At 44.5% G+C, this 12,857-nt stretch overlaps 1 protein-coding gene across 1 annotated transcript in view; it reads left to right on the forward strand.

Annotated features, from left to right (window-relative positions):
• The window catches only part of SCD5 (stearoyl-CoA desaturase 5), a 140,296-nt gene that overhangs the window by 74,231 nt on the left and 53,208 nt on the right, over positions 1-12,857 (forward strand). The window contains exon 2 of the mRNA XM_045790461.2: positions 10,661-10,791. Coding sequence (XP_045646417.1) covers positions 10,661-10,791 — 131 coding nt within the window. The remainder of the gene's footprint in view (positions 1-10,660; positions 10,792-12,857) is intronic.

Genomic DNA, 12,857 nt, shown 5'->3' on the forward strand with positions numbered 1-12,857 from the left:
GAGAGAGCACTTGTGGACCAGGGAAATATAATGCTTGCTGGGTAGTAGGACATCCAGATGAAGCTTGTGGTCATGCATTTTAAAGTGAGACCAATCAGCATGGTTGTGTATTTTCCTCTGGCTAAGTTAGTTGCACAGTTACCAGCGGGAACACAGGCAAAGATGGACATGATTTCCTCTCTCCTGGAGAGGATGTTTTAGAAGAGAAGATGGCACTGGGTCAATAATTCCTTATATATTACAATGTGATGGTTGCCATATTGAAAAACACAGGGCAAGAGAGCATCCAACACGGATGCCTGGCCCAGCCTGAGGGCCTCAAGTGAGCCCTGTATCTATGGAATGAAGTTCTAGAAAAGACCTGAATTCTTGCTTCTTTTTTAAAAATATTACACATAGTGTGGTACAGGAGTAGAGTAGTCATGAGTTACATTATAATTTTCTTTCTTTGTGATCTGCTTTGTCATTCTTTCATAGGAGCTGTAAACCAACCAGGAAAATTTAGCATTGGCTCAGAACTTTAGAGTACTTGCGGTGACCTTGCCGGAGGCAGGAAGGACACTTGAGGAAAATAGGCAGTACAGTAAAATGCATGAAATATATTTTCTCTCTTATTCCATTCCTTTCTGTAAACCTTCCTCGAAGTGCCGGCAGTTGCTTAAAGATTCATAACATGGGAAGAGAGAACATATCTTCTCGCAGCCCATGTGCAGCACGAGAGAAGCTGGTTGAGTGGAGGGAGGTGGGGTTTGCAGAGAGGGGCTGGTGGTGGTTGTAAGTATAATAGAAATTAGCAGGTTGTAAGATTGCTTTTCAGCCTGCAAGACCCTGTAAAAGTATTCGTTTTCAAGGGAATTGTTTGAAATACTACCTGGGAGGAAATTGCCTCAGAATCTCGAACCGTGTAAACCCAAACCTTTAAAGGGAGGAAATAAAGTCTAGTTGAAATTCTTTGTAACATCATTTCATGAGATGAGTGGCCATGGAGGGCCTTGCCCTGTCACGGGCAGCCCTGTATCAGGGCGTCTCTCCCAGGGCTGGTCAGCTAAACACTCCGGGACCTAGACCAGCAGCATCAGCACCACCCACAAACCCTTCCCAGACTCATGAACCAGGATCTCTGGCAGTGGGGCCTAGCATCTGCATTTAAATGTGATCCCCTGGGGATGGGAAGAGCTCATTAAAGTTGGAGAAGCAGTGACCTAAAATACTATTGATCTTTCATCCTAGTCCTTTGTGTTCAGCCTATTTATTAAATAGTTTCAGAGATAAATTGCTCCTACAGCTTCCAACGAAACCAGACAGGTGTAAAGAAGCAAGGACAGGTGTAGTCACATTGGGAGAATGAAAAGAAAGCTTTTGAGAACTCTGCTCAGAATAGAGCAGGATTCTCTACTTTGGGGCGCTTGACATTTTGCTAATGACAATTTTTGTTGGAGGGAGAGCCTGGCACTTAGGAAGCTTAGCAGCCCCTCTGGCTCTACCCACTAGATGCCACGGGCACCCTTCCAGTTTTGGGTTGTGACAACTAATAATGTCTAGGGGCGCCTGGGTAGCGCAGTCGTTAAAGCGTCTGCCTTCGGCTCAGGGCGTGATCCCGGCGTTCCGGGATCGAGTCCCACATCGGGCTCCTCTGCTGGGAGCCTGCTTCTTCCTCTCTCACTCCCCTGCTGTGTTCCCTCTCTCACTGGCTGTCTCTCTGTCACATAAATAAATAAAATCTTTAAAAAAAAAAATAAATAATGTCTAAAGACTTTGCTAAATGTCCCTTGAGAGTGAGGAGGACACAAAATCACCTACCCCCTGGAGAACCACAGTAGAGCCATGAGAAAGGTAGGTGTCTTCAGAGGGGGTTATCAGGGAAGGGAACATTGTCAGAGGCAGGGGAGTGGCCTTCCTAACAGGGCAATAATATGAACCAGTGCTCAGTGCTCCCTGGGCACAGTTGCATTTTGCGTGCTTTCCTCTTTCAATCTTTATAACATGTTTGCTGTAAAGCAGGTATTATTTCCCCCACTTTATGGATGGAGAAACCAAGGTTTAGACATTGTCACACAAAGAAGTGACAGACCAGGGATTCAATCCCAGGTTCCCTCTAACCATCATGCTGTGTTGCCAACCATATACAAATACGTGTATATGTATCTCCATCTGTGTCTCTCTATCTATGGGTCTGTTGGCCTTTCCTTAACTGTCTTCTGCCTCTAGGAAGGACTGGAGAGGAGAAAGTCCTTTGCAGGCCAGAGCCCCCAACTGACTTTCAAAGCAGTCTCGCTGGCGGGCAACGCAGGAGAGAGCGCAGCATCTTCTCACGTTGCAGCTCCCGCCCCTCCCCCAGTTTGCCCTGTCCCCAGGAGCCCTTACCCTGCTTGTTTGCTCTGATTGCAACCTCTCTCCTCCCCATGGTGAAAGACGAGTTTGTGGGTGCTTATCCCATCTCCCAGCAGGTTTCTGCGGCAGGAGCCCTGCTACTCACCCTGACTCCCAGCCGAGTGCCTAAATACCAAAGTCTGCACTGTCCAGGGCCTGGGGGGACAGCTCGCACCATCAAATGGAGCCTCTGGGAGGGGAATGTGCACATGACATGGGAGGGGAGTTCACATGAAAGGGCAGCCTGGTCTCTCCCACCCCTGAGAGAGTTACTTAGCATTTTTGAGACCCAGAAGGCCCCCCGGCCCCTCAGGAGCCAGGGGCTCCAGAGATGGTCAGGCCCTGGGTGGGTTGGAGAGCGTGCATAACGCTCTCTGGATCTCGCTTGCTCCATTTGTAAATTGAGGGGATGGGACCAGATGGTCTCTTAGAGAAGGGATGCCTCATAGGGCAGGGGTTTCTCAGCCCTGGTTGTGCATCAGAATCACCTGTGGAGGGAGATGCCAGCTTTCCTGGCCCTCATCTGAGATTCATTCGGTTCTGTGGGCCCCAGCATCTGACTGCAATGCACAGGCAGGGCTGAGAACCGCTGCATCAGGAGAAAGGGCCTGGGGCTGGACTGATGTAGTGTTTGGGTGCTAGCTCTGTCCTGAGATCCCAAGACATTTACTTAATGCTCTGGACCTCAGTTTTGTACCTCTGTAAAACTGGGGTTATGACGGGAACCTCATAGGAGTAAAACAATAGCATTGGGTATACTGGTGAAGTGATGGTCCATGGCAGACATTCTGCGTGAGTAGACGCCCTTCTCCAGCCCCCTCTGACACTCTGTTAGGCAGGGCTGTGCATTTGTTTGTTTGTTTATTTATTTATTTATTTATTTTAAAGATTTTATTTATTTATTTGACAGAGATAGAGACAGCCAGTGAGAGAGGGAACACAAGCAGGGGGAGTGGGAGAGGAAGAAGCAGGCTCATAGCGGAGGAGCCTGATGTGCGGCTCGATCCCACAACGCCGGGATCACGCCCTGAGCCGAAGGCAGAAGCTTAACCGCTGTGCCACCCAGGCGCCCCTGTTTATTTATTTAAAAATATTTTTTAAATTTATTTGACAGAGAGGGAGCTCACAAGCAGGGGGAGAGACCGAGGGAGAGGGAGAGGGAGAGGGAGAGGGAGAGGGAGAGGGAGAGGGAAAGGGAGAGGGAGAGGGAGAGGGCTCCCTGCTCTCCCTACAAAGGGCTCGATCCCAGGACCCTGGAATCATGACCTGAGCTGAAGACAGATGCTTAACCGACTGAGCCAGCCAGGCATCCCATTTGTTTTTTAAAGAGGAATTTTATCATGGATTGGTTTAAGAAATCAAGGGAATGAACTTCCTTTTGCACTCTGTGCCCAAATATCGATCTTTTCATCTGATCACTGCTATAATAGGGGTTGTAATGATCTTCTGTATGCAAAATATTTGAAGGTGGCCAAAGGAAGATTGTTTTAAGAAGTAGTAGAAGGAATTATATAGCAAAATATTAACAGGGATTGATCTGGGATGGTGACCGTTTTTGCCTCTCTACTTTCCATGCATTTTCTAAATACTTCCATGCTTCAAGCCCTTTAATAGCTTCCCTTGGCCCTCAGCACAGCATCCAGTCACCTCCGTGCACCTCCAACACCTGTTTGGCCCTACGTTTAAGCCTCTTGAACCTCTTTTTGACCTCCCTTTCCCTTCTCACCCTGGGCTTAAAACACACACTTTTTAAAAATTGTGGTAAAATATACATAACAAAATTTATTTTTTTTTTAAAGATTCTATTTATTTATTCGACAGAGACAGAGACAGCAGCAAGAGAGGGAACACAAGCAGGGGGAGTGGGAGAGGAAGAAGTAGGCTCCCAGCGGAGGAGCCTGATGTGGGGCCCGATCCCAGAACGCCAGGATCACGCCCTGAGCCGAAGGCAGATGCCCAACCGCTGTGCCACCCAGGCGCCCCCAAAATCTATTATTTTAACCATTTTTAAGTGTGCAGTTGTGTGGGTTCACCTACATTCCCAATGTTGTGCAACTGCCACCACTATCCATCTCCAGAACTTTTTCACCATCCCAAAGTGAAACTCTGTACCCATTGAACAACTCCTCATTCCCCCTTACCTCCAACTTCTGGTAACTGCTATTCTACTTCCTGTCTCTCTGAATTTGCTTCTTCTAGGTACCTCATGCGAGTGGTATTATGCAATATTTGTCCTTTTGTGTCTGGTTGATTTCACCTAGCATAATGTTTTCAAAGTTCATCCATGTTCTGTAGCGTGGGTCAGAATTCTATTTCACTTATGGTCAAATAAGACTCCATTATATGTACACCACATTTTGTTTATCCATCCATGTGTTCGTGGACATTGGGGTGTTTTCACCCTTTGGCTATTGTGAATAATGCTGCTATGAACATGGGTGAACGAGTATCTGCTTGAGTCCCTGCTTTCAGTTCTTTGGGGCTATACCCAGAAGCGGAATTGCTGGATCACATGGTAATTCTGTGTTTAACTTTTTGAGGAAGCACCCGACATTGCCATGGTGACTGCATCATTTTTCATTCCCACTAGCAATGCACAAGGGCTCCAATTTCTCCACATCTATGCCAACACTTTTTATTTTCCTTTTATTTTTGTTTTGTTCTAGTAGCCCTCTGAGTGGGTGTGAGGTGGTCAGAGACAGACTTCTTATCAGATCCCCTTCTCTAGCCCAGGTCTTTGCACATGTGGGTCGCTCTGCCTGAATCTGGCCTCCTCCTCATCCTTTAGGGGTTAGCTTAATTCTCACTCTGCTGCAAACTCTTCTCCAGTCCCCCAAACTAAATTATTCCCCTTTTATTTATTTATTTTTAAATAATTTCTACATCAAGTGTGGGGTTTGAACTCATGACCCTGAGATCAAGAGTTGCATGCTCTTCCAACTGAGCCAGCCAGATGCCCCTAAATTATCCCCTTTTTAATCTCTCGTATATTATGCTGTTTGTCTCCTCTGCAGCACTTGCTGTAATTTATAATTAGGTGGTTAATAATTTATGTTTCAAACTCCTATCAACTTAAGGAGTCAGAGGCCCATGTTTGTGTGGTCACCTTGTGGACCCAGTTCCAAGCTCAGTGCATGGTCTATAATAGGAGCTCAATAAACTGTCTCATGAATCCTTGGGTTGTCTGGTGCTCCCAAGGCAAGCTGAGGCAGAATAGGATGCAGAATGATGGTGAGGGCATTTTTGGGAGTGAACTTGCCAGTTGATGAAGGCAAAACACAAAACAAGGGTCTTGACTTTCAGTTTATGTTTTAAGCTGACTAAAAGGACATTCAGGCTCCTCTCCTCTCATTACAATTAAGGCAACCCTGAGAGGTCAAGCAGCCCGCAGAGGTGTTGAATGTGAGCTCTTCCTGGCTTAGACTGCAACCTGGCTGCGTCAATTTCTAATTGCCTTTGTCTATAAAATGGAAATCATATTACCTACCCCTAGACTCGAGGTGAGTATTCAAAGAGTTACTATGTATAAATTGTTTATTTTTTAAGATTTATTTATTTATTTAAGAGAGAGAGAGAACATGAACAGGGGGAGGGGAAGAGGGAGAGAGAGAATCTCAGGCAGACTTTCCGCTGAGCGTGGAACTGTACGCAGGGCTCAATCCCATGACTCAAGAGATCATGACCTGTGCGATCATGACCTGAGCCAAAATCATGAGTCAGATGCTTAACCTACTGAGCCACCCAGGCACTCCTGTATAAATTGTTTAGAACAGGGCCTGGCACATAGAGAGCTCTTGGTCAATAGTAGCTATTATTATTATTTAGTAGCTTTCACTCTAGTGATAGAGGGAAATAGCTAGTACCCACAGTTAAAGAATTCTGCCAATTGCTTCTTCTGTCTAGTGCTCACAGTTGGGTCTCAAAGGGAGCTGTCCATCTCTCTCTCTGATCAGGTCCAGAATTAAGGGAGTTTTAATGTTTGGTTCTTAACATCTCTCCGGGACTGTTCTCTGGTTGTGTGGTCCAGAGGGGGTCACTACAATAATTCTCTAAACATTGCTCCGATTGAGGACTCAGGATAGAGGGAAGCTCTGTCTTCCATCATGAAAATTAAAGGGACTGTGGATTCTTCCTCTTTTGTTGCTGGCAGCTAGAGCTGGGCTTGTGATCCATGCACGGACAAACAGGTGCTTTTGCCTTGGAATCTTGAGTCTTGATAGATTCAGGCATAGGTGAAGGGTTAAATAGAGACTCTTCTTGGCAGCTGTGGAGGATTTAAGGAACCACAGTATGACATGAGTGTCTGGTGGTGCCAAGTGTCCAGGGGTGATGATGCCTTTGGTGGCATCCTAGGCAAATGGTTGCTTTTTGTTTGTTTTGTTCTATTCTGTTTTGTGACATGTCTATTTTATTTTACATTGAGAAAATATACATAATAACAAAGTCTAAAAGGAATTCAGTAATAGTTTTTTTAATGATTGCTTTATTGAGTTATAAACTCATAACATACAATTCATCTATTTGAAGTATATAATTCATTGGTTTTTAGTATATTCATGGAATTGTGCAACCATTGCCAAAATAAGTTTCAGAACATTTTTATCACCCTTCACACCAAATCCCTGTACCCACTAGCAGTCATTTCCTACTCCCCTCTCTGCCCTGCCAGCCCCTAGCAAACTGTTCTGAAACCAGATTTAAACTATACCTTCCTTCCCTTGAGGTAAAGTTCCTTCTGAAGTCTTGCATTTGTTAACCATTGCCGCAGAACAAATTAACCCAACATTTAGCAGCTTAAGGCAACATACATTTATTTCCTCACAGTTTTTGTGAAGCAGGAATCCAGGTAGTGCTGGAGCTGGGTCCTCTGCTCCAGGATCTCTCACAAGGCAACAGTGTGTTGGCCCAGGCTGCTGTCTTATCTGAAAGCTTAACTGGGGAAGGATCTGTTTCCAAGCTCAGTTACACTGTTGTTGGCAGGACTCAGTTGCTTGAGGATTATTGGACTGAAGTCTTATTTCTTCAGTAGCTGTTGGCTAGAGGCCACCCTCGCTTTCCTACTACACGGGCCATCCCAATATGGCAGCGTACTTCATCAAAGCCAACACAAGAGAGAATCTGCCAGCAAAACAGAAGTCATAATCTTTTGTAACCTATTCGTGAAACTGGCATTCCCTCAACATCACTATATTCTTTGACTAGAAGCAAGTTACTAAAGGGGAAGAAATTACACAAGGCCATGAATACCAGGAGGCAAGGAGCACTGGGGCCATCTTGGAGGCTCTGTACCAAAACTGTCCTGCAATCCTTCCATGAGATATGTAGGCTATTTAGCACCTTTCTAATGCCTTTCTTTTGGGGTTGAGCTAACTGTAATTGGTGACTCTTATTTGTGGCTAGACCAATATATGTGTTTGTTGCTTACTATTCTGCAATTTTATGATTCTGATTTCTATTGATCTAGCTCCCTTCTCTGTAAAGTATAAGCTATTTGATAAAGTTATTAACACTGCTTTTTCCTCCTTCTTCCCCCAAAGGTATCAGTTCTGTATCTGAATAGTTCACTATTCAGAGCCAACTAGCCAACATCCATCTGAAAATCAGTTTGGATATTAATCTCCACAAAGATCATAGAAGAGAGGTTAAAAGCCTCTTAAATTAGCCCTATCAAAATTGGAAAACTGAGTCCTATTAATAGAACAGCCTCATATTCAGGCCAGGGTTTTTGTAGTTTGTCCTCATTTGGGCTATGGCCAGAAGGTTGCTTCCTTCCTTAGAGGTTCTGCAGAATTTTAGTATCAGAAATCCAGAGCAAACTAGCTTCAGCAAGAAAAGGGGATTTGTTGGCTCACATAACTAGGAGAAATACTGGGAGGCTCACAGGATCAAAAGAACTGTAGAATTCGGGGGGCTGCAACCAGTGGACCAGGGCAGGCAGCTCTCCTCCTAGCTCTTGTTAGCATCTCCACCATCTTCATGTCTCACTTTCTTGGCCTCATTCTTTACTATTGCAATCACACTTTGATATGTGACCTTTAGTCTTTGAGCCAGAAGGGAGAGAAAGGTTGGGTCAGGTGTTTACTCCCAGGGGTACTATGTTAGGCCAGGCCTAGGTTACATGGCCACATTCCTGTTGCCAGAAGAAGGACCATGCAAAACCAATGGCCACTACTGCCCAGGGCAGACCAACCACGTAAGTGATCCCTGAAATACTGGAGATCCCAAATAGGACAAGACAATGCCATTGTCTGTGATAAAGCCCTGTCTGGGAACCATACACTGAACAGATTCTTTTTTGCGCAATGTTTTTCATGGAGTCTTGGAATTCACGTTATTGCAGCCAAGGTCCAATGTCTTAATGCACTGGAGAAATAGGGTCGCACTGAATTTTTCCATTACAGATTTTACTTGTTCCCCAACTGCCTGACGCTTGGGGAAAAATTATAGGTAGAGACATGAAGGCCAGGGATGATATGAAAAATAGCTGTCCATTTCATAGATTCATGACCAAGGTTAAATTATAATAACAAAGGAGACCAAAGCTTTTTATATACTGTTACTTTCTGTGATTTACGGGCAAATTGTTTTTTTGTTTTTAACCTTTCAAGTAAGGAATGATTTGTCAAGTTCATGAAAACCACATGTATTCAGAGACTCATTAATCTTAGTGCCAAGGGCAAGTCTTGCTTTTAGACCCATATAAATATGGATTGAGATCAAGATCAGTCAGACTTGACTTTTGGGAGCTGGAATATGGTTCTACCTTTAAATATATATATTGACACTGGAGTTACCCTAGTAACTCTTCTAAAGAACTCTCTAAAAACTCATCCTGTCCTGGTACCATTCACAATTGTTCAGGGATGTACTCACAGCTGATCACTTATTCTTTGCCAGCTCTTTATTAAGGGCCCCGTATGTGCCAAGTGCTGGAAGCAATTGTGCAGGATAACCTGCCTGATCCTCCCCACTTATAGCTTGGTTTAGAGTTCTCCCCCCAAGTAAGGAAGTGTCTCACTTTTAAATTTAGATTAGGGTCCAATATTAAGGATGACGGTGGGGTGTAGAGAAGTAAAGATAAAACTTACCTGGTGTCTCCCAGAGGCATAGTGGGGTGTAGAGGTTCGGAGCTCAGTTCTTGGTTCAGACAGACTAGGGTTTGACTCTTAGCAAAGTCACTGCCTAGCTTTGTGACATTGGGAAATTAGTTAACTTCTTTAAGCCTTGGTTTTCTCATCTATAAAATGGGGCTAGTAATAACATAAACCCTACAGGATTGTTTGATGTGTTTTTAACAAGGGAATCCAAGGAAGACATTTAGCATTGTGTGGGCATTCTGCTATAAAGGCACTAGAGTGGTTGTAATAATCTCAGGAATTGTGATTTTTGGGGGGTCTTGTGTGTCTCCTTTACACCACGCTTTTAGAACCTCTCCCAAGTCTCCATACAAAGAGCAATCCACTGCCACCACGTGGGGGCAGCACAGGGTCCCTTGGCAGAGACTGTGGAACTAGGCCAACTTGGGTTTATATGCAGGATTTAACTCTCAGAGATCCAGTTTCTCAACTGTAAAGCGAGACAATACTATGTGTTGTGAGGCTTAAAGATAATATATTTAAGTGGGTGGCAGATAATACACTCCACTTAGGCTGGCTTTCAAACAATTCCCCACCTGGCCATCTTTGCCATTCCAGGTCACAGTGGTGGTATAAGTGGAGATCTTTGGAAGGCAAATCTCAGCTGTCCCTGCCGTCAGTTTTGTTCTCATTCTTACTGGTCCTGAGTCAGACTTCACTGCTTTTAGGTCTGGCCTGATTTCATTCAAACCAAGGCCTGTGGCACCATGATAATGGCACTGCCATTAGAAATATGGTCTTCATATAACACCCTTCCTGGCATGGAAGTTTCGAGGCAACACAGAGATCAATCTCAGCTCTGCGGAGAGTGGGCATGTAAGACTGAATTACAAATACACACTAATGTGATTATGATTTTGCATCAAGACTGTCAAGGAACATTAGCAAATAAAAGATTTGTTTGATAGAGAAAAAATGATGTTCAGAGGTCAAAGTTCCTTGAGGAACGTTCTCTCCACCATCTGCCTGGTACTGGAAAGCTACAAATCAATAAAAAGGCTGCATTTCCCCAAGTTATCAATTCTTCCTTCACACTGCAGATTCTCCTCCTCACGCCATTTCCCGTGGGTCCCCATGCAGAAGAGAAAAAAGCCTGGGGGATGTGTAGAAGCTTGGTGACGTTTGCTGACATTCTCCCTGCTTGTGTCTTGCAGCCTACTTCTGCTTCCTCCTGACTGCTCTGGGCGTGACAGCTGGGGCCCATCGCTTGTGGAGCCACAGGTCCTACAAGGCCAAGCTGCCTCTGAGGATATTTCTGGCTGCTGCCAACTCCATGGCTTTCCAGGTGGGGATGGAGGGTTCTCTCTGCCTTAGGGACCCAGCACAGACGGCACTGTGGGAGAAGGCACAGGCCTACTCCCTGTGGAGCGTTTATTCCTCTGCCCCCATTTCAGCCTCAGGGCTCAGGTCGCCAAGCATTCCCTGTCTGACCCAAGTTTGTATCTCCTTGTAGCTTTAGATATGGTAGAAATGTCCTCCAGGGGCTTTGTACCCCTAAGAACACTAAACCACAGAGGAGGAAAGAGATACCTCCACCCACAGCCCATGCCCAAGAACCCTCAACATCTGTCCGGCTCTAATCAGGGCCAAGTTCTGTGCTGAACATGCTCTCTGCATATTGCATTTGACCCTCACAGTAACCCCATGAGCTAGGTGTTGTGTGTGTCCTCCTTTTCCAGATGAGGACCTAAGGTTTAATGAAGTGAAAGAACTTGACAAATTATATGGCTAAAATCATATGGAGCATCCAGGAAAGGCAAATGCAAGTCAGTCTGACTCTAAAGCCATTGCTCCTAGAAACCATATCCCTGGGCTCACCCTAAGTTTGTGGTAGAGGTCTATTGAAGATGGTGCTGGCAGACAGGATGTGAGGCTTACTCCGATGGTTGCTGGCTGTGAATCACTTACTCATCTCCAGTTTCTTCATCTGTGAAAATCCAAATATGACCTCACTCCCATAGTTGTTACGAAATCGTTTAAATTGCGGGGAACTATAAAAATGTAACAGAGGGTCATCACTGCACTAGGATTGGCCCATATCCTTTAGGACAGTTCTAGTAGTAGAACTCTCCCCACCAGCTTGGGCACTTTCGGAGCTGCTGGATTTGGAGTTGATATGGATTTCTGTTTCCCCATTTCCTCATCTGATCCAGGTAGGGAACAATGTGCTTTCAAAGCTTCTGCCAATACATGAATGCAGATGATTCCAGGCCCCATGCATTTTCACCCATCGGGAAGAGATGGTGATTCCCCAAACTGCTGTAGAGTCCAGGGAAACAGGCAACCCAGGAGCCTATCTGTGCCCCTCAAACGTGCAAGCCATGTGGCCACCTCCACAGTGGGCCTCCCATCCCTACAAGACAATCTGACCCTGAGCATTTCTCCAAGTCACTCTCATGTCTAAGGATTCATTTCCCCATTTCTCTCCCACAGTTCAAGCCTTCATAAAGCATGTAGGATATAACACAATAGATCAGTCAGGGAACACAATTCATATTATGGATATCTACTGGTTATAATTCAAGCACAGCTGGGAATTAGTACCAGGGTCCTAGGGGAAAAGCTATTGTGCATAAAGGAGTAATTGGCAGCTTCTCGGTTTTATGTTCTTTTCTTCACCATTGGCAATGGGAACTGAACCTGAACCACACTTTATTTTGACTTCAATCATCTTAGTTCAGTGTTGTGCTTTGTTTATCATAACAATCAGTTATGATAATGATAATTTAGAAACTCACTGACTTGGGTCTTAGATGCTATTTAGGACTTACGTTGGTAATTTTCATTTGTTTTGTTTGAGCAATTTATTATTTCTAGCCTTCAATTACACTCTCATGATGTGGTTACAAAGCACCTCTATTATTAAAATTTTTTTTCCAACATAAATAACTGAAATTGAGAACATAAAATTCTTATTTCTCTTTTCCCAAGGAAACTATTTATTTACAACTCAATTTTCGACAACCTAAGTTTCCTTAGCCTAACATCACATAACAGAACATCATATCGTCATTTTAACTTTCCTTTGGGGAGAAAGTACATTGCAGAGGGAAGTACCCAGGTTCTAGAATAAATTCTTGGCTCTGCCATTGGCTAGATACAGGTCCTTGTGCAAGTCTCTCTTCCCTTATATGCAAAGGCAGGGGAAATAAATGATATTTCCCTCACAGGGTTGTTAGAAGGATGAAATAACGAATAAAAAGTGCCCAGCTTATAGTTGTACTCAGTGAAAATTGTTCCCCATTGTCTTTATGAGAATTGGCATACTGTCACATTCACTTCTGTGTTTTAGGGCCTGTCATGTCGAAGGCACTCAATGATAGCTTGTTAAAGAAATGAGAAATGAATGAA

Source organism: Ursus americanus, chromosome 8 (assembly GCF_024610735.1).
Source record: "Ursus americanus isolate L20-20 chromosome 8, mUrsAme1.1.p, whole genome shotgun sequence".
Taxonomy (NCBI): Eukaryota; Metazoa; Chordata; class Mammalia; order Carnivora; family Ursidae; genus Ursus; species Ursus americanus.